The sequence below is a fragment of the Pogona vitticeps genome, chromosome 9, assembly GCF_051106095.1.
Source record: "Pogona vitticeps strain Pit_001003342236 chromosome 9, PviZW2.1, whole genome shotgun sequence".
NCBI lineage: Eukaryota > Metazoa > Chordata > Lepidosauria > Squamata > Agamidae > Pogona > Pogona vitticeps.
The window spans coordinates 10,668,132-10,695,487 of record NC_135791.1 but is presented as its reverse complement, the minus strand read 5'-3'; the positions used below and the strand labels follow the sequence as shown (position 1 = coordinate 10,695,487).

General features: G+C 36.7%; 1 protein-coding gene across 50 annotated transcripts in view; it reads right to left on the bottom strand.

The window, feature by feature from the left end:
• EPB41 (erythrocyte membrane protein band 4.1) overlaps positions 1-27,356 on the bottom strand; it is a 160,128-nt gene that overhangs the window by 21,684 nt on the left and 111,088 nt on the right. For 11 of the 50 annotated variants that reach the window (XM_072979574.2, XM_078380170.1, XM_078380178.1 and 8 more), the window contains 5 exons: positions 24,256-24,467; positions 22,598-22,639; positions 21,755-21,817; positions 15,385-15,564; positions 1,176-1,640 (listed from right to left, as the gene is read on the bottom strand). In XM_072979574.2, the coding sequence (XP_072835675.2) occupies positions 1,176-1,640; positions 15,385-15,564; positions 21,755-21,817; positions 22,598-22,639; positions 24,256-24,467 (962 nt within the window). Of the gene's footprint in view, positions 1-1,175; positions 1,641-12,817; positions 13,565-14,001; positions 14,038-15,384; positions 15,565-21,754; positions 21,818-22,597; positions 22,640-24,255; positions 24,468-27,356 lie in introns of those variants that run through there. The other 39 variants (XM_078380140.1, XM_078380144.1, XM_078380141.1 and 36 more) reach the window with 18 other exon arrangements.

Below are 27,356 nucleotides of genomic sequence, written 5' to 3'. Positions count from 1 at the left end.
CTCCCTTCCCATAGGCTGTGGCTCCCTAAGAATTCCTTTATGGAAGTCTATGGGGGCCATGAGATGAGGGGTAAGGGGAGCCTTTAGTGTCTGAAAATCATCAAGTGGATTTTGGCAAATGTCTGGTTAAAAATGCATTTCCCTACTTTTCTGAAAAAACAACATGACTATTTGTGCAAACCAAAATACAGAACCTAACTCACAGTTAAAAAAATAAGCTGAATTTAATACACAGATACAGACTTATAACAAGAGCTCATGACTATGCTTACACCTACTATGTGGGAAATCTGTAGAGGGAATGAAAACAACATTTGCAAGGTGAAATATATACAGTCCAATTATTTCTATTAAATCAGTATCAGTTCATCATTATGGATATTTAAGCTTCAAGAGTAAAAGGAAAAGACAAATCAGCTGTCCCACCACCTGGTAAGCAAAAATAATAATAATAAAAGGTCACAAATGTTAGTAGAAGAACCACAGGGCATATGCCTCTCAATTACACATATTCCCTTCACCCTTTCAAAGTTTGATTGTTATGCCCTTATTAGCAGATGAAGTATTAAAAGTATTTTAGCACAACAACACTGAAGCAGGCAAACACATATTATGTGTACATGTGTGTGCTGTGAAAGAGAAAGGTGTTTTCTATGGAGATTCCTGACTCTCATGACTACAGACCTGAAGGCATGTTTTCTCTGTTGTAAAAAATACTGAGTGTAAAATCAGAGGATACGTTTACTAATATTTTCAGCAGGCATTTTGCCCTATTAAATAAGACTCAGAGCCTGTCAAATCTGTCTTTCCTCTTTGCTGCTTCTTCATGCTTGCATCAAGAGAAAGTATTTTGCATCAAGAGAAAGTATTGCGCCCAGAGTGGTCGCAATGACCAGATAGGCGGGATATAAATAGAATAAATACATAAAATAAATAAAAATTATTTTTGTCTCTTTAACTGAAACACCTTTGTTATATATACAAGAGGTGCGGAGGAGAGGAATAATTTGTAGAGACTATGGGAAATTAAGTATTTCAGGCCATCTACACATAATCTTTCTATATGGATTTGTGCATATGCTTGCTGCAGTGTTTGCAGATTGATTAAAAAAAAAAAAACCCGTAGCCAAGAAGACTGCAAAAGATATTACATATTCTGAGTTTACATTTACTACCTGGAAACAACGAATGAGGGCAGGGAATTCATTAACAGTATCTGAGGTGTGACTTTCTCCATTTATGTCTCTAAGCGGCTTGCTTGTTAATTTTTCTCCTTCAACCTCACAGGCTTCCTCCTCTTGCTCATGGAGGTGTAGTGGAACAGGAATTGTACAGATTTCCACCTCAGCCTGCTTTGAATCCTCAGCCTCCTTTTCCACATCTGAGCAAAATCCCTGCTCATAACTCAAGTCTTCAGTGCTCTCAAGGAGAGCATGGGCACCCTCTTCCTCCTGCTCTTTGCTGCTTATGGAAGAAGTGTCAGATTCCTGAGTTTGTGCCGATTCCTGTGCTGTTGACACTTGGTTCTCACTAAAGCCTACTGAGGGCTCCAAGACCTCCAATTCAAAATGAGAAGTCATATTTTCCCCCTCTGCCACCTTTGTGCCGGCATCCTCTTTGAAGGGAGAATCACACATATTCTAAAAAGAAATGAATGCACAAAAAAGGCCAGAAAAGGTTAGCAAAAAGGGTGTGTTACATTGAGAAATGCAGCAAAGTTGAGCACACACCTCATGAGAGGTCCATATGCAAACCACTGTAACCAGAGTGACAGCTGAAGACCAGCACTCAAAGTTCATTTAAAATATGGAAAGTACAAGTAGCCTGATGCAATGTGAATCAAAAGCACTGCACAGATAGTAAGTCTTCCATGAACAGGATGGAACAGCTTATCTCTCCTTCTCTGTCAGAGAAGCATGCCATTGATGTGGACAGGGTCACTTCAACTCTGTTCTGTAGCAATAGTCACTTTGACAGCACTTGTGCCACTGACAAACTGGGGGACTGGATGTCACTGGACCTCTCAAGCTACTTGGCTGCATCTCTTTCTTTCTAGCCGCAGGACAATAACACTGTTATTAGGTTAGGTTAGGCATCCTTCAGTCTCGAGAGACTATGGTAACATGCTCTGTATGAGTGTTCTCTCCAGAGCACGAACCCTGGGTAAAATAATATGGAAAACAGCATTGCATACACCTGGGGGGCAGGAAAGTTCTAGGGGTCAGATCATATTTCCACACTCTTAGGGAGCAGGCCGGGTAGGTGGGGCTCATCAGCCTTGGAAGGCAGCCCATCTAGGAGAAGGAAAACTCCGATTTCAAACCTCCACTGCCTTGTGGCTATATCCACTGATGGAAAAGGCTTCAGGAGTTAACCTAGAGGCAAAATCTGGAGCCGGAGTCCCAGAGGCAGTTCGTGTCGTTCTGGCAACTCCTGTGACGTCACTGGAACCAGTTGTATTGGCTATTGCCTTTCCATTGGACTATTTCAGTGGCATTAAGAGGGGGCATTTGCTGCTTGGGTAACACTGTTATTGGAGGCTATATATTCAGAACTCACTGCTGGTGCCTTTGGAGATCAAGAACTTCAGTACCAGACTGATGTGATTTTATCTCCTCTTGGGACTTTTAAGACTTAAAAGGAACCACAGGGGCTTCAAACTGGATCTTGGATTTTAATCCTGGGGGAGTGTCTGTTAACACTCTCTTCCAAAGCACATTCTCCAAAACTCTTAGTTGCAGAGGCAAAAGAAAGAGTGGTACTTATAATGCTACTTATCTTCCCACTACCATCAATTCCATGCAACTAATAGCAGTTTGCGGTATGGGAGTTATACTTCGGAAAATAGTATAAGAGAAAAAGGTCAGCAGAATCACAGTCCCAATTTATTCTTCACAGCTGTTTGTAAGCCCTAAAAAGCACCACATCTCGCTCGGTCCTCACAGGCAAAGGAACTGTACCACATTCTTTGCACTTGGATTAAATCTATTTCTAAATTAGGAAATCCTCCTACAAAAATGAAAATAGGCAAAAGTACATTTTCTGAGTCAAGAACAATTCTTGCTTTAAAAAGTCTTTTCACAAGGAAAGAGAAAACAACAAACATCTGGATTCTCACCAAAATGTATTTTGGAAGCAATTCACATTTCTTATGGCCAAGTTCTGATGAGTTAAGATACACATTTGTATGTACAACTCTAGGAGCCACCTTGGTTGGTAAAGTTCCTAGCGTATTAGAACAGACCTAACTTTACAAAATACTGTACAGCACTGCTTTGTAAGAAACGTGACCTCACAGATTTTATACCAAAATAAGTCCAACCAAATCAAATTTCAAACTCAAAAATCACACTATAGCATCAGCAAGACACAATCCCACCTGTTCGCGTCATTATTTGACTATCTGTTTATCTGAATATCACATCTGACTGCAGAAATGCTAGAATTTTCAAGTGGTAAACCCCTTGCAATACCAGATTTTTAATCTACTGAATGTTTACCACAAGGTCTGCAACAATATAAAGATAATGTGAAACAAAGCAATCCAGACTCCCTAAAAGAAAGCAAGTGTGTCTGTAGCACCTGAAATACTTTGGAAGACTGTGCCAAGCCAGAGGATTTAACCAAGGCTGGTGTTATTCTGTCTTCCATCGAGCGCCTGTTAGATAGTTCTCAACTAGGTCTTCATACATCTCTGCGAGCCCTCTAGCTAGAATTTGAAGGAAAGGGACAGTAACAGAAGAAAAGACAAGAGTTAAAAACATGCAGAAGACCATCAAACGTGCACAGCATTAGGCTACCCCAACTGAACGTTGGATAGGAAAAGGTGAAGATGGGAGACTCACAAATCCAAAGTTTGGACTTCAGTTATAAAAGATTATTTTGTTTTTTCTGTTGAGAGCAAAGATTTGTTGATAGAGGCAATCAATGGAATTAATAGTGGTTAAGTTCACAGTGGAGGGTTATATAGCAGCAAACTATAAAACAGCGGTTCTTCATTTTACCTTATTAAATGAGCAATGTGAAAAACTGCGAGATAAACTACTATCCAAATTAGGAAAGCACCATTCCTTTCTGACATGAATAGTATAGGTTATTTGCTTCTTTGCTATCTGTAAATGTGTGTGGACTACCCAAAGATATGCAAGGAATGCGCCTGCACATGGGTGCACATCTGATTCATTGTTTCTTAGGTACAACTATTACATCTCAGAGTCACCTGGAACACCATGTCAACTTTTGTTTTTCTTATTGGCTATTATTTGCAAGAAGGGGGGCTATATTTAGACCTTATATACACTTACTTGGAAATAAATGCTATTGGATTTGGAGAAATGTTTACTCTGTATGTTTATTTAGAATATTTATAGGGTCGGGTCTTTTGTCTTTAAAAAAAGACTTCAAGGTGGCTTAGAAAAAATAAACAGCATGAGAACATGGGTTGCCCATGTTCTTGGGCAATCGATTCCCTAAGTTAAAAATTCTTTCATAAAACAGCAATTTATTTTATGGGCACTCCAAGGTTGTCTAATTTTTTTAACTATACATAAATCATAGAACAAATCAGGAGACAATCCTCCAAAACAGGAATTCCAGTATAGACAGTACTCTCTGCTCAACAACTCCACAGGCACAAAAGGGACATTACCGCTGCTTTTAATTAAAGCTTTCCTGCTTCGATTTCAGGCTGCACATGTCTCATTGCAGGCAAGTCACAGGCAACCCTAAATCTAAACAGGAACACATCAACTAGCAGCAGCCTGCAACTGATGTTATTCCTGTTGTGCTATCAGAGCTACAGAACAGAATATTGGCCTATAATAACCAAATCACATGACTACCAAATGAATAGTAAATTGCAATTGGTACTGACAGTACTACCCCTCTCTCTGGCTAATATACTGTATATCCCCGATTGTTTTAAAACAGAAGAAACTAAAGAAAACTTGGGAGTTACAAGTCACTAGGCAGAAAAAAAACTATTCAGAACTGCCTTGATTTAAATATCAGTATATTGTGAGCTGCCCGTTTTGTGCTGAACATTTAGGTAATCTCCTTCATCCTCCATGTTATAGCTTCTGATATGCAAATATATGTATTTTAGAAGTATAGGATTTTCATATAACACTCTTTATACTATCTAGCAGTCCTCCTCATAACAACCTTTCATACCATGGCATACTAGTTGTGAGCTATACCATAACTGTTCTCTGTCTTGGTTTTACAATATAAATTTTCTGACTTCCACTGCTAGTCATGCCCTAGTCAAGGTGTCACCTGAATCAATACTAAGAATTCTAAACCTAATTCTCGCTCTGACTTTTGAATGAAGTAGGTAGATTCTTTGGGAATAATGGTGGACATTTGCTAATGGACTGACTCTGTTGCTTTAATCAGCAATAAATCAGATATTGAAAGTATTGAACACACTGACTTCAGGAGAAGGGACTAAAACCTTATTTTCCTTTTTTAAAAGAACTGAAGAATGTTCATATTTCTTGTGTTCTGATTGCATAAGATCCCTTTATGAAAGAGAACTTGGGAAATATTCTACACCTTTGCTGTCCTCTCTTAGCTCATGAAAAACTCTTGAGCCACAAAACCAAAATATTTAAACAGCATGAGGTTCAATTATCTTGAACAGCAGCCAGCAGCAACAAATTTAGCACCTGCTACAGAGAAATAAGGATTTTTATCTTCTAATAGTATAGGGACAAGGTTTCCAGAGAATGGTGTTTCCAATAAATCAAAGATTTTAAAAAGTTTCTCGCCATTGCATAAAAACGGCAGGACACAGGATATGTGAAGTATTCAGGCTAGTGCTGTCACATGGACAAACTCTCTCAAGAGTATGATTCTGCACCACAATGTAATTTAGCCTGGGAATGATGGCTGACATATACATAGTAAAGTGACATATATAAATCAAAACTATTATGAACGTTTTGTATATTTTATGCCTAGAGATGTCATTTACAATTTTCAGGAGACTGCGGAAATCTTTAATGTATGGATCGCATTTAGACCACACAATATAATCTCTTTTTTTGTACCAACGCATCCGTATTCGTACTTGAACTGAAAATATATGATCCTAATGAGCTTTCAATGAAAAATAGTGGATGGAATCCTGTTTATCTAGGCACAACATAATGTTATGCTTTAGTAAATGTGTCTGGCCATGAGAACTGCCTAATTCAATTGTGTAGTCAGTCATGTGTTTCCTGTTTTGACTGAATGTACCTGTAGCAATGCTTTGTGAATAGCGCTTCTGTATTTACACAATGTGCACTATCACTTGTGTAATGATGAGTTATGCAAGAGCAGTTACTCAACAGGATTTGAGCCACTGGGACACAAAAAACTCCAAACACTAAAAGCAGTCAAACCCAATATGCTCTTAATACTTTTAGATGCTGAAAATATAAGATTCATTATGTAGATACCTCTAAGATATCATATCACTGGTTTCTGACACACATCAGCAAATAACATTGCTGTAGTTTTCCTAAACCCACATGCATATACAGCAAGATGCAGTGTTTAGATATCTCTGGAAGCCACAGCCTGTAGGCAAATGAATAATGCCAAACAGTTTGTCTATTACTGGCCAGAATCCTGTTCATTTTGGGGTAAATTTACACATTGTGGCTAATAGATGAGTTCTTGAAGCATACTCTGGTTACATGGCTGGTCCTGTACCTGGCTGCACAACGAAGACAGACCCTGGTACCTTGTCAGTTATCTACAATTGATGGCTGCATTGTTTTGCAATCCTTAGACGAATACTAATAGGATTCTAAATCATATTAAAAACTTAACATATTCCTGAGCTACAGCCAATGATCATACTGAGATCACGAGTCTGGAAGGGCTTCTGAATTAATTGAAACTGAATCTGTACATTGTTGTTCGGTATATGGAAAGTCTTTGATACTGCAATGAATTTGAAGCAATTTCTGATGGGCTTTAAAATCAGGCAAAGAGCATACTAAAAAGTAGAACCAGAATAAAACATACAGATAGGGGATAAACTAATATTATATAATGTCATAAAGGCAGGAATTGATCCTTCTTTATTATACCTAAAATGGCCTTGCCCAGCCATATAGATTTTAATTATACACAAATCTGACATGTTCCAAAAGGAACCTCTAAAAATGCAGCAGCTTGAAGATGCATTATTCTATCTGATAAAATTCTTAAACAAAATATTTCAGCCAAAATATTAAAAATCTACTAGGAAACGTACAAATCCAGTTCATGCTATGCACTATTAGGTTATCCCCAATACTGAAACTCTGTCCAGAATCAGTGACATTGAAAAATTACTTAAAAGTGCACAACTAAAAATTAGGAGTGAACATTATAATGCACCACACTCACCAGCAAGAATTCCCCAGACCAACTGATGAAAAACATCCAGTCTCAACAGAGCTGTCAAGGTACTTGATCAAGTATTATTATGAAACATAACATTAAAATCTTTAATTTAACTCAGGTTCTCATTCTTTCATTTTTACAGAAAAAGGAAACACAGGCCCTTGAAGCGATAACTTCAAAAGCTACCATTAATTTGCTATCATTCATTCAGTAGTAAATCTAGAACCTTTGGATTTAAAAATTGCAAACAAATTTCACTGTCAGATAGATTTGTCTGTCTGAATAGACCAGGCAGTCAATTTTTAAAATGGAGATAATTTTAAGTTTAAAAAAATGTGTGTGGGGGGAGGGTATTTAATTTTTAATAGAATTTGCTGAATGGACTAAAAGACACCCACCAAAAAAACTGATGGCAATACCAAAGCTCATTTGTGCAGATCTGTAAACAAGTTATCAAATGGATACTGAAATTATTTTGGAATGACATTAATTTCCTTTAGCTTTTATGCTACATTTAACTTTCAAAATGTTAAACCATTTGAAATGGTTTATAATCAAGCTATCTGAATATCAATGATCTACTCCAAAACACAGCAACAACAACTGCAACTATACTAATTTACTACACACAGGATGAAAACATATCTAATAAGAAATTACAGAACACTCATTTCATCCAGAAGAGCAGATATCTATGATAAAAGTTATTAGTTTATTGTTATCAGTTTATCAGTTTGATAGCTGTAAAATCCATAAGGAGCTACTATGCCAGAAAATGTCATTGAACTCTGACATAACAAAATGTCACAACCATTTTCAATTATAAATAATAAAAAGCAAAACAATGGATTTCTGAAATGAGATTTGGATTCTGAGACAAGCCAAACAAGGTGCTACCAGTGACTTTTTAAATTTCCAAATTAGGTTTTTTAACTGTACCACCTAATAATAGCCACAAAACTAAGCATACATCTCTGATTAGAGTTCCAAGGAAGGATGCTAGCACTGAGAAGGCACTTTTCCTTGTTATCGGTCATCTCAATTCAGAGAATGATAGTACATACAAGGGCTTTGGGTGATAATTTCAGTACATGTGAATTTTTGTTTGGTTGCAATTGGGGTGCTAAATCATATAACACTTAACCAAGGGATTGGATATAGCAGTCCCTTTAGGGTATGCACTTCCTCTGCTAGGGTCAGTGCAAACCCAACCAGAAAAGGTATCTTAAGACAAATAAGCTACCATTGGTATATCATATCTTGTCTGGACTGAGCTTCAGTTTATTGGCCCACATCTGGTCTACTACTGTACTCAAACAATATTTTAGCACTGATGATGCCCCATGCTAAATCTACAGAACTTCCCAGCAGTTGTATGTAGCATGTGGGACAGAAAAGAATCCTGTGGATAACCACAGCATGCAATAATGGTCAAAGCAATACTATTGCAGCACTATCCTAAGGAATTAGCCATTTAAAGCAAGGATGCAACTGTTCCACCACCGTTGGTCCAAAGGAATACCACGGTGAACAGTAAAGAAAGCAGACAAGAGATCTAGGATTTAGCAGTCATAGTCCCTTTCTCCATTCAGGATGATCAAGGCAGTTTCCATTTTTCCAATTATAGCCAAGATGAAAACTAGACTGAAATGGATTAAAAGAATGGGTGTAATTTAGTTGCTGCTTGGGCAGCTTGTCTAAAAGGTGAATAATACTGACGATACAACTGTCTTTAAATTAGCTGAATCCACTCATTTTTGTAAGAAAGCACTTACTGTTTTGCGGACCTAGCCAGGACTTAGATGAATGTTGTGCAAGATGATAAGAGCCAGAAGACCATAAAAGTTTGCAAACAGGAAGATTCTGCTCCTCAAATGACTTTGTTGACATTCTTATGCTTCAACAATTGAAATCCATCTGATAAAACTGAACTACTTCAGTTACGTCTACTAACTGAGCTGCAGAACCCATGACACTCATACTGAAGCAGATAAAAACCACTTTATCATCAATGTGTTCAGCATGTAAGTGGCCAAGGGTTCTATGAAATAACTTGAACCACTTTGGACAATTCTTCTAAAACGATGCTGAACAGCAACAACAGCAGTGAAAATCTATCACTTTTAATGTCACCACAACCACTACCAAGAATGTTCAAAAATTATTTACTTAAATTTGGTAAGATTTAGTGGCTGAAATCCTATTACGTCATAAGGCAAAGAGCAGAACTTTTAGAGGCAAAGTGCCACAAATTAAGAACTCTCCATGGACATTATCTGTTGCACACCGAGTTGCATGACTCAATATGCAACAGATAATGCCTACAGAGATTTCTTAATCCATAGCAATTTGCTTCCAAAAGTTATACTCTTTGCCTAACTATGCAACAGGATTTAAGCTTTTGAATGCTGTCTATTTGTGTTCAAGCTATCATTTCCATCTGCTCCACCACCCCAATCAACAGGGGAGTCAAATATCAGAAGACAGAATTTTATATTCCATGGAGTAATTAAGGACGTGATAAGACTGCTGCAACAGGAAATCCCCTGACTTAGATCCTTCAGTTCTCTCCTGTCGCTTGATAATTAATTCTTCAATGAGAAAAAAGTAAAAATGAAAACAATGACCACTGAGAAGCATTTTCAGATATTTTCACCATCTTATTTCCGTTCCGTATTTCCACAGCTTCAATATCCCTCACTGTTCCTTACTTCCGCAGCTAATCCTACGATCCACAGTGACAGTATCTTACATATTTATGCCCTCCAAGCCCCCTATCCTACCCTTTTCCTCCAGTTCCTGCAGTCCATATAGAAAACGGTAGACCACAAAAACAGGTAAGCCTTAAGCTGTTTTTAATCAGGATTTCTATGGATAAAAACCTTATTTATTTTTTTCTGCCTTATAAGCCTTATTTTTCAAGACTAATGGGCAGAAGCACTTCTCAAGCATAGCATGAACTTTTTTTCAATTGTATAAAGGAATGCACTATTTGTTACAGTACGTATTATGAAGTTCAAAAGGAAATGCTTGCAAGGCAATGTATGTGTTGATATGCCTGTAATAGTAAATTAAAAGGATCAAAAAGCTACCAAAGCAGCCTATATACTGTATGTGATGAGATACCCTACACAATTCAAGCAAAATTCATAGACATTTTTATGGATAAGCCATCTGTCACTGGTTGATTTTTTTTCTCAACCACGTTTCAGAAAACAGATGATTATCTGTATGCTTTCATCTGCACAAACCACTACAGTAAAATTAATTTATTACTCACTTTTGGCATAGATAGAAAGATATACATGTATCTTTTGGTGCCATTTTTCCTTTCCTCCCCATTTCCTCTGTACATTTTCTCATTTTCCTGTACATCTTCACAATTAGCTGTATACAAATGTGGTTTCCCAAATGTGTATTCTGTCTACAAATTCATATCAAAGAATACACACACTGTTTTCTAGTGGAATATCTCTAGCTTATTTCTCTTCAACACTGTCATTCTGTTAATAAATTGCTTGCACAGTATATGAAGCCAGTTATGATTACACTGTCCTTTAAATCTCTCAGTTCTAACTGCTACGCTTAGTTGAGCACATGTGTGTTCAAGAAATTTTCAACATTTTCTATGGGTTTAAGATCCTTCCCTCTGTATTAGCACAACACATCCCTGAACAGCCAAACTTTGAATTTCATGTTTTAAAATACTATAAATGGAATAGATATGAAATAAATACCTATACATTTATAAACAACTGGATACAGCAAAAGTTAAGCAACATGCACAGTTTTAAACAAACAGTTAACTGTTAAGAGTTACAGTCTAAGCAAATGCCCTATTACATGTTTAGATCAACTTAACAGCAAATGCTATGAAAATAAACATACAAAGAAGACAGCACACTTACGAATATATTACTTTCATACAGATAGCTGTTAACAGTAAAAGAGAAACAATTCAGTAAATATGATAGACAAAAGAGATAAGGCATAGCAAGAGCTGAAGTTTTCAGAAGAGACTAATCTAGGCTTGCAGTTAAAAAGAATTGCTTCTAGTAAAGTTACTGGTGTTCTGCTATCCTAATCCCACATCAGGGAGATATCAGAAACTATAATATTTTCATTTTGTGTAACACAGATAAGAAAGATAACAGATGCATATAAGTGTATTGTTTTGTATATAAGACAGCTGGAGAAAGAAAAAAAACACTCTAACCATCTATATTGACTATGATATGCATTAGCTTTATGTATTGTGAATGCTGCTTCCAGCATCTGAACTTGCCCTATGACGTTAAGTAGGACAAAATTCCTTAATGAAAGTCTTCACACTTGATGTATGAAAAGTATTCAGTAGTGAGATACAAAATACACTTCAGATTACATTAAAGAAATTATTGTAACACAGTTCTCTATACTGTACCACATGGACCAAATACCACTATATTCTTCTTGCAGAGCTGTGTTTAATTATAGATGGCAGTAATATGCTTATTTTGCTCCCTTGGAATAAATTCTATAATAAATGAACTTTGCACTGAACACTAGTAAAACTGAAACAGATTTTGCAATTAAATCCGCTTCCCCTTTCATTTCCAAAGTGTACCGCAAGACAGGGAGCGGAGACTTTAAGAAAATCATCGTGATTTTTGTTTCAACAAGCTGATTAATTCAGAAGTTAACTATGAAATAAAAATACATACTGAGTGCATGAAAACATAATTTAGAAATTTACCAGACATGTATATTCTTGACAAAGTTTTGTGTTATTTGAAGACTGCAAAATCTCAACATATGCCATAGTTCAGCTTGCCTGATGATCCATTGTACCACTTTCAAACTAAGTGCCGAACAATAGTAAGAGGGATTGTGGGTCTCTGTTTATGTGTTACAAAGGAGTTTCAAATGTTTCAAACACGACTCCCTGAAAGAATTAAACTACAGAGCTTCAGCCAAGAGTTGACAAGCTTGATGTTGTTTCAAATAAGCCCTTCCATTTCCAAAATCACAGGAAAACGAGCCACCACACAGTCAGTGCAAGGATCACCAAAAAAGACATCATAAAAGGAATGCGTGAAGAAGGAAAAACTCTAGAGTACAGATGGCACATTTTGAGCGATTTCTGCTCCTCAGGAACTGGGATAGAAATTTTTGCCTGGATTTCTTCATTGACTTGCTGGAGCAAAGTTCCCTCAGTAGGTTTCTCTTGCTTTTTAATATTTTCTTCATACTGCACTAATAGAGGATGTTCCTGTGTCTGCTTTCGTGGTAGAAGATCAAGAAAGACAGAGAGATGAACAAAATGACAGATGGAAAGTGCTAAAAAATGATACTTGGGGATGTGCAAGGACAAAAGTTACGGACATTGCCGCAGAGTGAAGGACAATCAAGACATGTGCTGCTGGTGCATACAACACAATCTTCTAATAATCCTGTACATGGGGACTCGGTCGTATGCAAAACAACGTACTGTACCTTCTAACTTAGTAAAAATTCTTAGTTACCCATAATTCTCTATGTATAATCCCACATTAACTCTGCCTCTGTGTCAAGATATATATATTTGTAAGAATTAAAACTACAGCAAAAAAAATAAAATTGTTGTAGTACATGTAAATGGAAATCCTGCATAGAAAGGGAAATATTCTTATATAAAAATAACTCATAAGTTTCTATGCTATATTGCTCAAAATGGTATTATCTGTTAGACTTAATACTGAAATTTCAGTGAAAATACAATTATTTGAGTTTTGTAGAATGAATGCCGTGGAAGACAGTATCAAAATTTCCACTTGAAAATCATGTTGCAAAGATGCAAAATGTTTAATATCTTGAAAATCAAGAAAATCATTTTTATTAGCATTATTACAAACAATGTAGTTTCGTTTAACCGGGTTTTCTTTACCCATGTGTACAGAATGTAAAACACGATTGCAGTTTTATGTGAAAAGTGAGCGGAGATTGGAAAATCTGTGAGAAATTTTTGCTTTAATCAGTTAAAAATATATATATATTTATCATTTTACTGTTTCTATGTATGATAATGCGCTATCTAGGATAGGAAAAATTTGGCTCTAAGCTCTCTCAGTTGAGCCAGTCTCTTTTGACCCTCCTGGTATTTTGGGATAGGGTCTTTGCACACCCCTAAGTGACGGGTATCTGGGAGAAAGTAGCTGGGGGGCTGGTCAGCAAAAAAGGAATGATAGAATAACATGAGAGTAACATGAGGGTTAAAACAAAAAGGAAAAAATAACAGGAAAAAGAGAGGAAGACAACATAAAAAGAACAGGGTACAGTTAAACTTTCATCTTTGCTCTTTCTCTCCAAATATATGGCAACATCTTCATGCAACTTTATCAACTGGCCATGCGCTTAAAAAAAAGCTACCAGAAAGCTGCAAAAGCTTGCAGCCGTGCAAATTCTTTTGTTGTGTTAAGATTAGGGGGCTGTGAGAGATGAAATTGCTTTAAAAGGCAGCCAAAAATAATAATAATAAAAATGAAATGCCACTCAGCAACTGCTGTTGAGGGCTGTTGTTTTGCTCAGTGCCATTACAACAGCAGAAGTCTGCTTCAGAAGCATATGCCAAAACAGCAGCTTTACCTCTGGCCTACCAACCTGTCTCTCACAGGACTGAAATGTGGCTTTCTTGACCTGGACGTGCACAAAGTATGGAAAGTTCAGTTGTCTTGTGATACAACAACAGCAGCAACAACAACAATACCCCAATTTACATCACACAAATATTACTGGAATAGTTAAATAAAATGCACAGCCTCCAAAGGCGGTCAATTATAGGGCATTTCTCCTTCTTTGTAAGGCAGCAGTGTAACAAGCACAATACAGATGCCCAGCGATGCTTTTTGTTACAGTTGTTAATTAAGTTTTACTGAGAACTCTGTCAGTCTAATGAAGCACTTGCACAGATCATGAGGGCCAGGGGGAGAGAAAACACCTGAAAAATGAATAAACTCTGACCTCAAATTATTACTACTGTCAATGATGTATTTAAAAATTAAAAACGAACACTACCCTCAAATCCACAATAACCACTGTTACATGAGGGGACATACAAATAATTCCCCTTGGAAGCAAGCAGTACTTTACGATTCTACTCAATAACATTCAGCAGAAATGTGGCTCTGATCAGAACTGCAGGAACCAAGAACAAAGAGTTTTGGACGCAGTTTCATTGTCATTAACAAAGATTCATTATTCTGTTCTTTGAGTAAAACTGAACTTAAAATCAAATTCCACCACTACCTCTTCTCATTAACTAATCATCACACAGTAGTATTTCTACATACTGAATGATTCCTGAATATTGAATTAGAATTAGATGCATCATTTCTTGCAAATAAAAATACCATATAAGCATGATATTAAATGACACACTGAAAATATTGGGTTGGATCCCAAGAACCATAAACAATCGGAAAACAGCTGCTAGCACAGTTCTACATGCTTGTTTAGTAGCACTGCACGCTGGATCCAATCTAACGTAATTACAATTAGCAAAGATTAAAATTATGTTTGGTACTTACATCGGAAATACACTCAAGCTATTTTTATCAGTAATAGAACGCATTGTCAATTACATGGGGAGTTGAGATAGTTGACCTCTAATGACAGTAACTGATGACTGACACATACACCTATGGATTATAATGGAATTATCATCTACAGGGGGAGTCTTGCTTGCTAGAAATGATTTAAACAGAGGACTTAATGAAGTGTTCTACTATGACTTTTAAATCACTATACTTCTGTAGTAGTGTCACAGATATGAGAAAAATTGCTTCAGTTCGAAAATTGTAAGCTAGGGTATGAATACTGAATATACAGAGAATGAGTACATAACAAAGCCATAAATGTTCTTGCTTTATCTTTGGGTTTTTCTGTTTTTAAATTTAAAAACATTTCCTGGAGGAACTAAAATTTAGTTTCATTCAGAAGGGCAAAGCCAGATAATCATCAGTTCCATGGTATGTGAGTACTCACTCCTTCAACTCCTGTAGGGATCTGTCCATTAATGTTAAGAGTCCTGAAGGGAGAATGAGTAGAGAGACGCTTATCCCATTCACTGGGCCGTGGCTCAGGGACAGATTCCATGAAGTTTTTCTTCAGCTCACTTATGTTAGCATGATGCTTCTTTATCTCCTCTTGAGTTTTATCTAGATCCTATAATTTAAAGGGGTGGGAGAGTAAAAAAAACAAGAAACCACAAAATATTTTATTTAAAAATGTATTCACACTTTCCCTTTCCCTCAAATTTGCTGCACTATGTGGTTCAATCACCACTTATTTATACATATAAGCTGGACTAAAATGCATTGGGAACATCACCTTTCTCTTTCATCTTACCTCAGACACAACGGAACAGATTTTCCTACTGAATGAAATCCATCCCTAACAAACCTAGAAATAGTTTTCAATTAAAAATCTCATCAGAAAACTAACTTCACAATTATAAATTGAAGTTTTAAAATACTCTTCTTTTTAAAAGGCAACTAACTCCCCAATGCACAACAAATACAATTAGCATCTTTCTAATCCTATACAGTACCTGAGAGTAAGCCATACTGAACTCAGTAGGAATTACCTCTGAATAGCCATGTATAGGACTACGTTGTAAGAAGCTAGTTCCAGTATCTGTTTTTTCCTATGTTGCACAGGATTCCTATGCTGACATACTAATAAGCATGACAAAGCAGCTTATTAACACTGTTTTTGCAAAGCATTAGCGTAAAATGGCTTAAGATACACAAAATTATTTTTTGAAATCAGTAAGAGAGCCATTGGCGAACCTGAACACTAACATTACAATACTTAACATTTGTATTTTTCACTCTAATGTTATTTATTTGTATTGATGACTTGATTTGTTATTTTTCGGGCGGGGGGGGCGACTGCTGGGAGTACATTACTTCAGAATACAGAAAGGGGCATGTAATGTTTGAGTGTTCAGCATTCTGGTGAAAAACTAAACATATATGGGACTGGAGAAATGTTTTCCATCTCTTTCTCTGTGCCAGAAAGTGGTGTGAAAGAGGAAGCATGCACACATGCTCATGTGGAAATAACTAACTGCAATAAATTAACTCCTTTTCTAATTACCAAGTTATAACCACATTACAATCACATTTTAGTGAGGGATAATCTAATTCCTTCTCATAACTATAACATTCTAGTAATTTGTACAGTCAACTTGGTACTATTATGGCAATTAAATTACTTTTAGAAAGTAACTTATGTTCTGGTGAGTGGGATTTGGTGCCTATATTTGTATTCCTAAGACCAGCTTGGCAGATAAGACTATACTAGTGAGAAGGCAGAGGCACAACCCGCAGGACTAAAAATAACTATAGACAGACATGATTTAAAACTTGATCTGAATTCTGGTAGCCTCTTGTGTGCCAAATGGCTAGTGTAGCTCTCCTCCTCCTCCAATTCAGCTTCAGACAAAAAGAAATATCAAAAGGTAATCATTTGGTTTGGAGCCTTGCACTGTGATAATTAGAACAATAGAATAATAGAGTTGGAAGGGGCCTATAATTTATTTATATGAAATATATTTATTTGAAATATTTATTTGAAACCTTACCTTTCTCCTTAAAAAAGTGGTTATCATCATTAAAAGATAATATTTAAAACTAAAAACTGTCTAATTTTCTTAAATGCCTCCAATGTCAGAGTGCTCAACACCTCCCAAATAGGTTCTATTGATGTAATCCTCTGTTAGGAAGTTTTTCTGATATTCAATCAAAATCTGTAACTTGAGCCCATTATTACATGTCTTGCACTCTGAGTTGACTGAGAACAGATCCTGTCTCTCCTCTGTATATGTTTAAAGATTTTGAAAAGGACTATCATACCTTCCCTCAATCTTTTTTTCCCCTCAAGGCTAAACATGCCCAGTTCTTTCAGTCTTTCCTTATAGGGCTTGGCTTCCATTACGGTTACTATGTTTCCTTTATAAGACTGGGACTTTATAGAGAAAATATATCTTTGGTTGGCCATGAATTAGTCTGAATTGCTGGTTACTGGCAGCATGCACCAAACACTTTCTGCCTTAGGGAAGTCTACGGGTTAGTCCCTTTTGGACTGCATTTTCCCCTTCCTATTTACATGACATCCTCATCCTCTTCTGTTATAAGATCAATATCCAAAATCTGGGACATAAGAATTCTGAGTGATATAAACTGATTCTTTGATAAATTTATATTGCTACTTAATAGCAATCACCCTTTCATTTTGCTTGTGCCAATGATCTAGGATGCAAGATCTAAAGTCACCGACTTGTTGCCCAAGTGTTATACACAAAAGACTACTGAGAAAATTAATGGTACACAGTCAGGCATGTGTATTGCTAAGAAAAGTTGTTGACGATCGGGTATTCAGGGGACGATCAACAACATTCAGACAGTACTGGCAGCCATTGAATTTAAAAGGGAGTTGTAGTACACATTAAGAGCCCAAGTAAAAAGGTTTTATATGTACAAGGTATATAGAAAAAATGTTATCCAATTTTTGTTTTTTCTAAGGCAGTTTTAAAAAAACCTAGACCTAAAAACAGCCTATAAAAATAGTCACAAATAGTGCACAATAAAGAAAAAGAAGTGTCAAAGAGAGAGGGAAAAAGTTCTTTATCAACTGTGAAACCACCTTGGGAAGGCTGCATGGTATCTTAAACTTAAGATGAACAGAGGAACTTGAAAATGGAATCAGACATGTCATAATGTTTCATTGTGTCTAGCATTTTAAAAAATATCTATTGTGCTCACCTCACGGATTTGCTTTGCTTAGCACTTTAACTTATTAGTTCTTTATACTAGATTTCTTTGCTAAATACAACCAAATGGAGCACATCTTACTTCTACATTGCCAAAATGAAAAATAAAAAAAGTATATGAAACAATAGTACCCATATTCTTATTAGCCATTTTTTGTTGATAACCTGAGAACACCTGCAACAAAAAGTTAAGGGTCAAATTCAGTGTTTGAAAATTAGTAGTAGGTTGTTTCACATATGCTATGGGACAGAGCCTTGAGAGGCAATGGGACAGTACTGCAAAGAGACAAGTACATCAAGTTAAAAACCTCTACTAGGAGGAGATAGTAGATTAAACAATCAGTTTAAGAACAGACTAAAAAATCATGGGTAAAATCTTCATAGTCTCTTGCCAGATGATCTCCTGTTGACTGGGTTACAGACCATTTTACAGATGAGCAAATGCTCTGCAGTGTAGCACTCAAATCCAAAAGCTGCAAAGCACTAAATTAAGATTTTCAAAAAATTGTTAGTGCATTAAAAGGAGGTACTATTCAAGAAACTCCTATTAGCTGCTGTTTCTGTAACTGAGGGTAAAACACATAACACATAAAAACAGAGTCAGTATAAGAAGCCACACATTCTCCAGTATCATGAATATATGATTGGAATGTTCAGTATGATCAAGACCCTCATAGGTATGAAGTACAAATATAATAACACTTGCATGCTGTAAGGCTAGACACCCAAGACCAAAACATGTACGCAAAGTAATTTAGTGTCTCTAGAATTACAATTATAGAATTGTAATAAAATTGATAGCTAAATCTGTAGAAACTATGTGAATGCCACTGTTCAATGAAAAGAAAATGCCTCTAGTCTATGGACACAGCTCTGTATTTCTTAAAATATGCATTCAGAGAAGAATCTGTTTTGATGGCATTTTATGGTTTGTTTTCACAATGGTTTGGAAATTTAAGAGATGAAGTTTCTATCAGCTATAATTTTTAAATACTAATGAAGATCTGGATACCTCTGGGGGGAAAGGAAACATCATATATAAGGGAGAAAACAGGAAGTAAATCAGTAGTAGAATGCATGATTTTGCAGCAAAAGGTCCCAGATTCAGTATATGCCATCTCCAAGTAAGGCTGCTGTCCTAATCTCTACAAAGCTGATGTCAGTTGCTGAAGACAAACTCTGAGCTAGATGGGTTAATGACTTGCTGTGAAGCAGCTTCCTATTATAGCTCCTTTCTATATCATTATTATGACTATTGAATTACTATTATAACAGTCCCAGTGTCACTCTTTTTAAAAATAAGACCTGAAATAGAAATAGAGAAAGTAAAGAAAAAAAACTGCAAGTAGCTACAGTTATAGTGAAAGTTAGAATATGCAGAGTATGTCTAGTTCATTTAGACTCTCCTAGAGGTTTTTTTCCCCTCTGTTTGTGAGAAGTTTTTTTTTTTGCACTTTCTGTTGCTGTGGGTCGCAAAAAGATAAATGTCCATGAAGACTTGTGAGGATAGCCTCCATTAGTGGGCTAATGTCCTTCTGCTGAGGAGCTCAGCTTTCTGGTTGTCCTTTCCCTCTATATGAATGGAAATCGGAAAAATATGTCCTTGCAGGCACCACTCCCATAAAAGTACTGTGAATTATAGGAGGGACATGGAAGGCATTCCTCCTTGTTTGTTTACGTAGTACATAGTGGCTGTGCTGTCTGTAACATCTTGTACTACATTGCAGATGACAGGTTTCTTGAATTCTTGGAATGCTTTTATGCGAGCCAGCATCTCTACCTTGTTATGTTCAGCTGGCTTTTGTATGTATACCTCCACCCTTTGGGGGGATAATAAAGTAATAGGAGTTGAAACCATTATCCTGCGATTCTGTATGACACATTTTTGAAGACGTGATGCCACTTCCCCAGAAGATGGTGATGTAGTTCTGTAGTGTCACATGAGTGGGCAAGATGTGAACTCTATGGCATTGCTATGTTGGACTAAGGCTAAGACCCAATTGCTGCTGGTACCGGTGTGCCAGGTGTTGATGAATGACACTGAATTACTGTTGCATGGCACTGGAGAAAAGATGCTGGGATGGACAATCGGGTGTGAATAGATCTCAGCCAATTGGAAGTCAAAGCTTTAACCTTCTATTAGAGTGTTTGGAAATGTGGGTAGATCTCTGCTTTTTGAATAGAATGTAGAAGGTACTGAGAGGAGGATGCTGTAGGAAGCCTTAATATGTCTATGGGGTACCTAATGGACAATGTGAGGTAGGGGTGTTTCCAATACTGATGACAGGGTCTGCTGTGTGTGTATGTCGCTGAGGGTATTTTGTCAGAAAAGTCAGATTGTGAATGATCAGAATCTATTGAAGTACAGTACTGGTGATTATTTCTTTTTCTTTTTATTCAGGTATATGGTGACACTTGGATGTGGATCAAGACGTAAGCTTTTTTGTCAATTGTCTAGAAGAAGGAGGGTCATGTATTACTGGAGAGAATGAAGATCATTGGATTCAGAGAATGTTTGTATTTGGATGAATGAGAATTTATCTCTCACTTTGATTTGATTTGATTATGGAAGGTCATGGTGATGGAGATTATGAGACTGATGAGGGTATGTATGTAGGTCATTGACTAGGATCTATCAGAACTTATGGAATCAGATCCATTGAGCATCTAAGCTTTATATATTGAGTTTGGCCAGATTTCCTGTATTTGTCTGATGAAGCCATGGTTTATGGTGGCCAGTTGTCAAAACCAGAGACTTTGATACTGATTGCAATGAGCGGTTTGAGTTCTCAGGACAATCCTGAGGATTAACAGCAGATGCTAAGATGGAATGTCACAAAATAAGGAATTGTGGCATTTCCCTCAGTTGATCTGGAATGTTTGTTCAGTTCCAACAGCTTGAAATTAAAGTAGAGTGTGAAAGGCGTGGTGCACTAGGTACAGAGGGCACATTTCCATGTTTGCACCTTGGTTGTGGCGATCCAGAATATGAAGGCTCTTGAGATCGACTACGAGCATGTGGGGTTGGTACATTACAGTTCCCCAATATTACTCATTACCAGAGCATCCTTCTACTGCCCATCATTTATCAAAGGCATTTGTCAAGAGGAAGAAAAATGTGTTTCAAACTAACAGGCATTGCTACCCAATCTAGCTTCTATTGATTTTTTATCTAGTTGGTTGAAACTAACTCTGGAGTGGCATCACAAGATACAATTCTGAAATCCTTGCTCCTTTTGTAGTATGACTCATTCCTGTAGGTTTTGACTTTAATATTGCTCTTTATAGATAATTGTGTATTCAGTTTACTGAAATTTTGAAAATATACTTAACTACGGAACTATCCCAATCATATATTTTCAGGTAAACACAACAGAAAAAAATCTAAAAGGTAGAAAAATGATTGCATAGTGTAATGTTTGTTGCAAACATGCAAAAGCCTATTTTTAACATCTCCATGCAAGAGCGTGCAAAAAAACAAAAAACACAAATGTAGCAGCAGAGGAGGAAAAAGAGTTCAGCAAGAATGCAGAAGGTCCAGGCAAACGCAACTGAAAGAAGCTTCAAATTCATACAAACCTCCAACATTAAATTGCTATGTCTTATATAAATGTTTTCACCATCTAGTCTCTTTGATCTTTTCTGTGAAAGTGAAAGAAAGGGGAGGAAAAACAAACAAAAAAACCACAAAAAAATTAAAAAGGTTGTTCTTGCAGGAATTTGCAAATTGGAAAATGAAAAAAGGTTAAATTAACATCTGAAGAGCCATGGAATGCCAATGGGGTGTAGAGTATGGAGCTAGAAGTTCATACGAATAATCTGAGGGAAATTGGGGGGGGGGACACTTGCTCATGAATTGTGGAAGAATGGAATGCGTTCCCTTTAAAAAGACAGTCCCCTGAGCTTCTCTGGTCAATTTACATTGCGACTTTTCCCTCTGTAAAGAAAAGTTCAAAATACTTTCTCTTTTAGAGTAGTTTAGTTGGGCAGGACATTAAAAGTATGCTCTTGGCTCTTCCATATGCCAATCACAGTTTTAAAACTAGGATTTATCAGTTTTATACACTTATACATACACAATCTTAAAATCCACCGTAATTTAAACTCTCTTTTTGTTTATGTTACTTCTGCAGGCATACATCTTTTGAGTTACTGAATCCTGACCTTTCACAGCTGTGATGAAAGGGATCATTAGATTTTTATAAAGAACTGGGAGATATAGGAAATATGGTATGCTTCTATGCAGAATATTTTAAAAATGTTGTTCAATTAATTTTGGGCAAAGTTTGCTATTTTACAGTGAGCAACTGATACTAATTAAATTAAAAAGAAATGAAGCTGAAGCACTGTCTTTTTAAATATATAATGTATGCATGAATATTATGATAGCTTTGCTTTAATGGAAGTGAAAAAACAGCTAACCTTCCTCATTCTTATCGGGTCTTCCTCTTTTTCTGCACGCTGCTGTTTTGTAATAATTTAGAAAAAAGACAAAAAGTGGTTTTATTTATTTTGAAGTGTTCATATTTTAGCCTTTCCCCTCTCTTTTTTTGAAAGAAAGAATGTAAGTAACCTAACCAGACAATTTTGGTTACCATTTGTGGTGGGTACTGATACTTCGATATGCACTTTCCCCACCTATATTAAAAAATAAAGTGGTAAAAACATTTTTGTTTTGTTAGTACGGTTTCAGAGACAGCTTTGTTTCAAAAACAGGTATTTGTTTTTGAAACATGCATAAACATGCATTAACCCACATGCAGTCTTTTGAAAGGGTACAAATGACACCATATTTGACAGTGACAATTTGTTAGTTCAACACCATTTTTTAAAAAGTTAGGTTAAAAAATTTAAAGTTTTTTCAAAGTTTTTTTGAACTTTCTTCCCAAGTATTTTGTAACAAGTATTTGTCTCAGGAAATATATTTCAGTGTCATTACACAGCAACATACTTGAAAATGTATCTTGAATGTTTTGGGTTCACAGTTGCATCAAAAATGAAAACGTAACCAGGAGTGTTAAAAACGTATACTACGTAGCATATATACAAGTAAAAGATCTGATACTAATTAGCTGAACTGATTCAGGAACCAGAGCACAAAGCAGTTTGCATCCTGCATTCTGAGAAAGAAAAGAAATGTTGTCAGTTGGACTGGTAAACAACCCAGCTCAAAATAGGCTTAGGTAAGACATCCTTGAGACATAGGACACTTATGCAAGGAGGCTGAAAGAATGGGGCAGGGCAGACAAGGAATGAATCGAATTGAGAACGTGAACTAATCAGAAAATATGTTTTTAGGAAATAAGCTGTCGAAACAAGGAATCAAAGCTATTCAGAATGGGGAGTTATGAAAAAATTGCTGTGTATAAGGAGAGGACAAGCTGTATACTACAGGAATTGGGTTTGGAAAGATGATTATTAGGTAAGGTGGTCTAGAAACAGAGTAGCTGACTGAAAAAAAAATCAAAACAAATAATGGACTAAATGCAGGAATCTGAGGAAAGAATGCATATTTCAAATGTACTTTTGTATCCAAAACAATGAGAATTAAAATAGTCAAACATACCCTTCTCCAACCACTTAGAAAAGGAGATGCAGCTCCCTTCAGCTGGTGAGACAGGGGAGCTAGAGAGTTGTAGCCTGCTAGGCAGAGTTGTCAAGTGGGAGAAGACAAATGCCTTAGGGAGGATATGGCTGTAAGCCTCAGATTTAGAGTACAAAAGGGGAAGGTAATAGACACAGGAAAAGAGTTGAGAAATGTCCAAGGTGGGAATTTTTGCCAATGAGGACAAATCTGTGGAATGCTGGGGTGTTAGCTTTCTCTTCCTGTATCAGGAGATGGTTAAAAAAAAAAAAAAAAAGAGCTGGGTAAGTGCTGTAATTTGTCTTCCATTGCTAATATGAGGCCAAAATATCAAAGAACTGCAAAGTGAGGACAGCCTTTTCCCAATAAACCAAAGGAATATTTTCTCAAGGCACCAATGGAAACAAGATGACATAAGAGTGGTCCTGATAAGGATCAAATCCCAGACAACAAAGGCCACTTCACAATTAAACAAACCAGCAATAGTCTGGCATACCTGGACTCCTTCAAGAGTCTCTGTTTTGCCCTTCTCTGGTACAGTTTCTTCACATTTTGCTTCTTTTCTCACAGTTTCTTTCTCACTTTTAGTGATTTCTGGTTCCTTGCTCTCAGGTAAAGCCGGCGGGGTTGGTTCGGTTATATGGCTTTGAGCAATAGCTGGTGCAGATGTAGGGCGTGGACTTCGGTCAGGTGTAACCACTGCAACTGCTGCACAGAAATAGTTTGAGTATTTTTAAAATCAAGAGTTAGAATTCAAAATCCCACCACCACCACCAAAGAAAGAAAAGAAGAGGAAGAAAGTATTTTCAAGTCACAGCACTGCAAAAGAAAGATATGCAAAGCAGATGATACATTTAGTGTATAAACGTAATATTTGCTTTTAACAGGAACTTACGGGGGAAAAAATTAGATACTGCCGAATTGTGTCTTTGTAATAAACAGCTAATTGTAGGTGGATAATAACCTATACTATATCAGTTAATTACTGCCAATAATCCCATGATAACAGAACAAAACAAAAAATCCAGTCCTTGGAAAACAGAAACTTTGATGATCAAAAACATATTATACAACTTTCCTGTTCAGCTGAAAACCAGTTGGTTCCTCTCAGAAAACTACCTTGGATTCAACACAGATGTAATTTTCCTGCAGCACCTTCCTACGCTGCAAAGTAATGCTATAATTCTGAGGTTACACAAGAAGAATCTTTGACATGGTTTCTTCCTGCTCAATGTTTACCTCTCCTGGAAGGTGAGGCAATGGCCACAGAAGGTGCCACAGCACGGAGTCTTCCCACATCAGCTGAGGCTTCTGACACAATGCTTGCAGAGCAAACAGGAACTAACTTGTAACACCTCCCACACTGCAACAATAATTCCAGCAGAATCACTACAAGACTGTTGAGTCAGCTAGAAAGTGAGCAGTAGCAGCATTTCCTGCCACATAAATGATTAATACCAGCTTATACCCAACTAGCATTTAGAAATTCACAACTCAAAATATTGTATGATTGCGCAAAAAGCTTCTCCTTCCACTGAAAGTTCAACTTACTCCTTATACCCACACTAATCATGCAATTGTCCTAGAACCAAAATGTACAGACAGCAATCCAGCAAAATATGAGTACCGGAGAGCATGCTGCATCCAATACATCAGAGCTCCTGTTTCTGCTCCCTAATTTCTCACACTATCATATGGCATAAAAAGAATTGCAGTCATTTAAACTCGTCCATAAAGCAGTACAATATCAAATTCTTGGTAGGTTTTTTTTTCTAAAATTCTCAGATTCTCATTTGGTGGGAACGCCATACTATTTGCAGGAAATACTTCAAGAAAGGTTGTTCTGTTTGTTTGCCTGAAAATGAATCTATACCCCTAACTCACAAGACACCTCACCACAAGCATCGACATTCCTGATCCTCAAGAAAGCCATTTTTAAAAAAGAAGTGAGTTAGGTATACATGATCAAAAACTTCTTTGGATTTTCAGCATAGATAAGTGACCAAAACAAAACCAGAAATAAAAATTAAAAGCAAATTATTGCAGTGCCTCAAACACTTGTTTTTATTTTTTTTAACATGGTAGGTTGTGCAGGGGAACACCTTAGCTTGATTTGCTTGCTGCCTCCCCCCCTCCCTCACTACCTTATCTGTGAGATAAGAGTAATGCTCAAAGTGAGAGGTCTTTTAATAAACTGAGGCATAGTTGAGAGCTGAAAACAAAACATCTCTTGGGCAGCTCCATATACAAAAATGGGCAAACCTTTGAACAGGCTGTTAATTATAATTATCTATCTAAAATGGGAGTTCTGCATGTGAGAGGGAGGCTCTAGATAACGACTGCCTTTCCTTAGGCAAAATCTCCACGGAAAGAAAATAGCTGTTGTGTAAGTAAAAGCATCTTTCTCCAGCAGGAAGCAGATCTTTGCAGTCTAGATTTTTACAAGCTTGGACAAGCTACTAACAAATCTTACAAATGAGGATGATTGATCCTTGCATTTCATTAACCAGCAGTGTAGCCTTGCTTTTTTGAATTGGCTAGCTATGTTTCCTCAACTCACACTAGCTCTGGAAAAGGAGAAATACTGGATAATTGTGTATTCTCTCATTTGCACTATCAATTTTGCAAGAGAAATAGAGGAAACAGAATTAGTTACTCTAACAGGAAATATTAAGTCACACTAAAGTGAGAACTTTTCACACACCTGGCTGTTTTTTTAAAGACCCACTAATTTTATTTCTTGAAAAGGAACTTTAAACACTTCCAACTTCAGCTGCTCCTTAGCCACTATTTGTTTTGCAATATTCTCAACTGTGTCTTTTGCTAAAAGAATTGTGAAATTAATATACCAATAGCAGGACTTTCGTAAAGAAATCCCTATCTCTTTTATGTTGAAAATTCAATACTGACAATCAGGCAGCACCATCTACAATGTCACAAAACCTCAAACAATACTTCAAGTTCTTCAAAAACCTGCATCAGGCTAAATGATGAACAGGCAGAGGATAGGAAAATGGAGAGAGGAATACAAAAAAATAGGTGAGATAACACAGTCATCCATCTAATCTCAGTTTTCCTGAAGTCTGTCTGAGTCAGCCAAAGTTTCTTCATTCCCTAGGTGTAACCTGAACAGAAGCACCTAGCAGAGACAAAGTCACTTAATTGTCTTGTAAGTGGGATCAAAAGTTAGACTATAACCTCTAGCCTAATTTTTGCACTATTCTGCTTTCTCACTTTTGCCAACCATGGGCTTTCAGAACCACACAGGCTGAAGAAAAGTTCTGGAAAACTAATTTCCTTTACTTTCTATAATGTGGGAGTTAAATACTTAGAAGGACACAAGCTCTTTCAAATACTTATCTTCAGTGTTAGAATATATAGTGTTAATTCCACATTCAGAAAATGACTCTCCAATGGTCAATTATAAATACAGTACCAGAATTACAAGAAGAATGCATATAGAAGGTTATGCAAACTGATGAGGCTATTTTAACAAATAATTCCAACAACTTAAAGATTCAGTCTGAGTGAGCAGAATGCTTTGACACAATCCTCCTGTTAAGAACATGTACAGAATAGAAGAGTAATAGAGAGAAA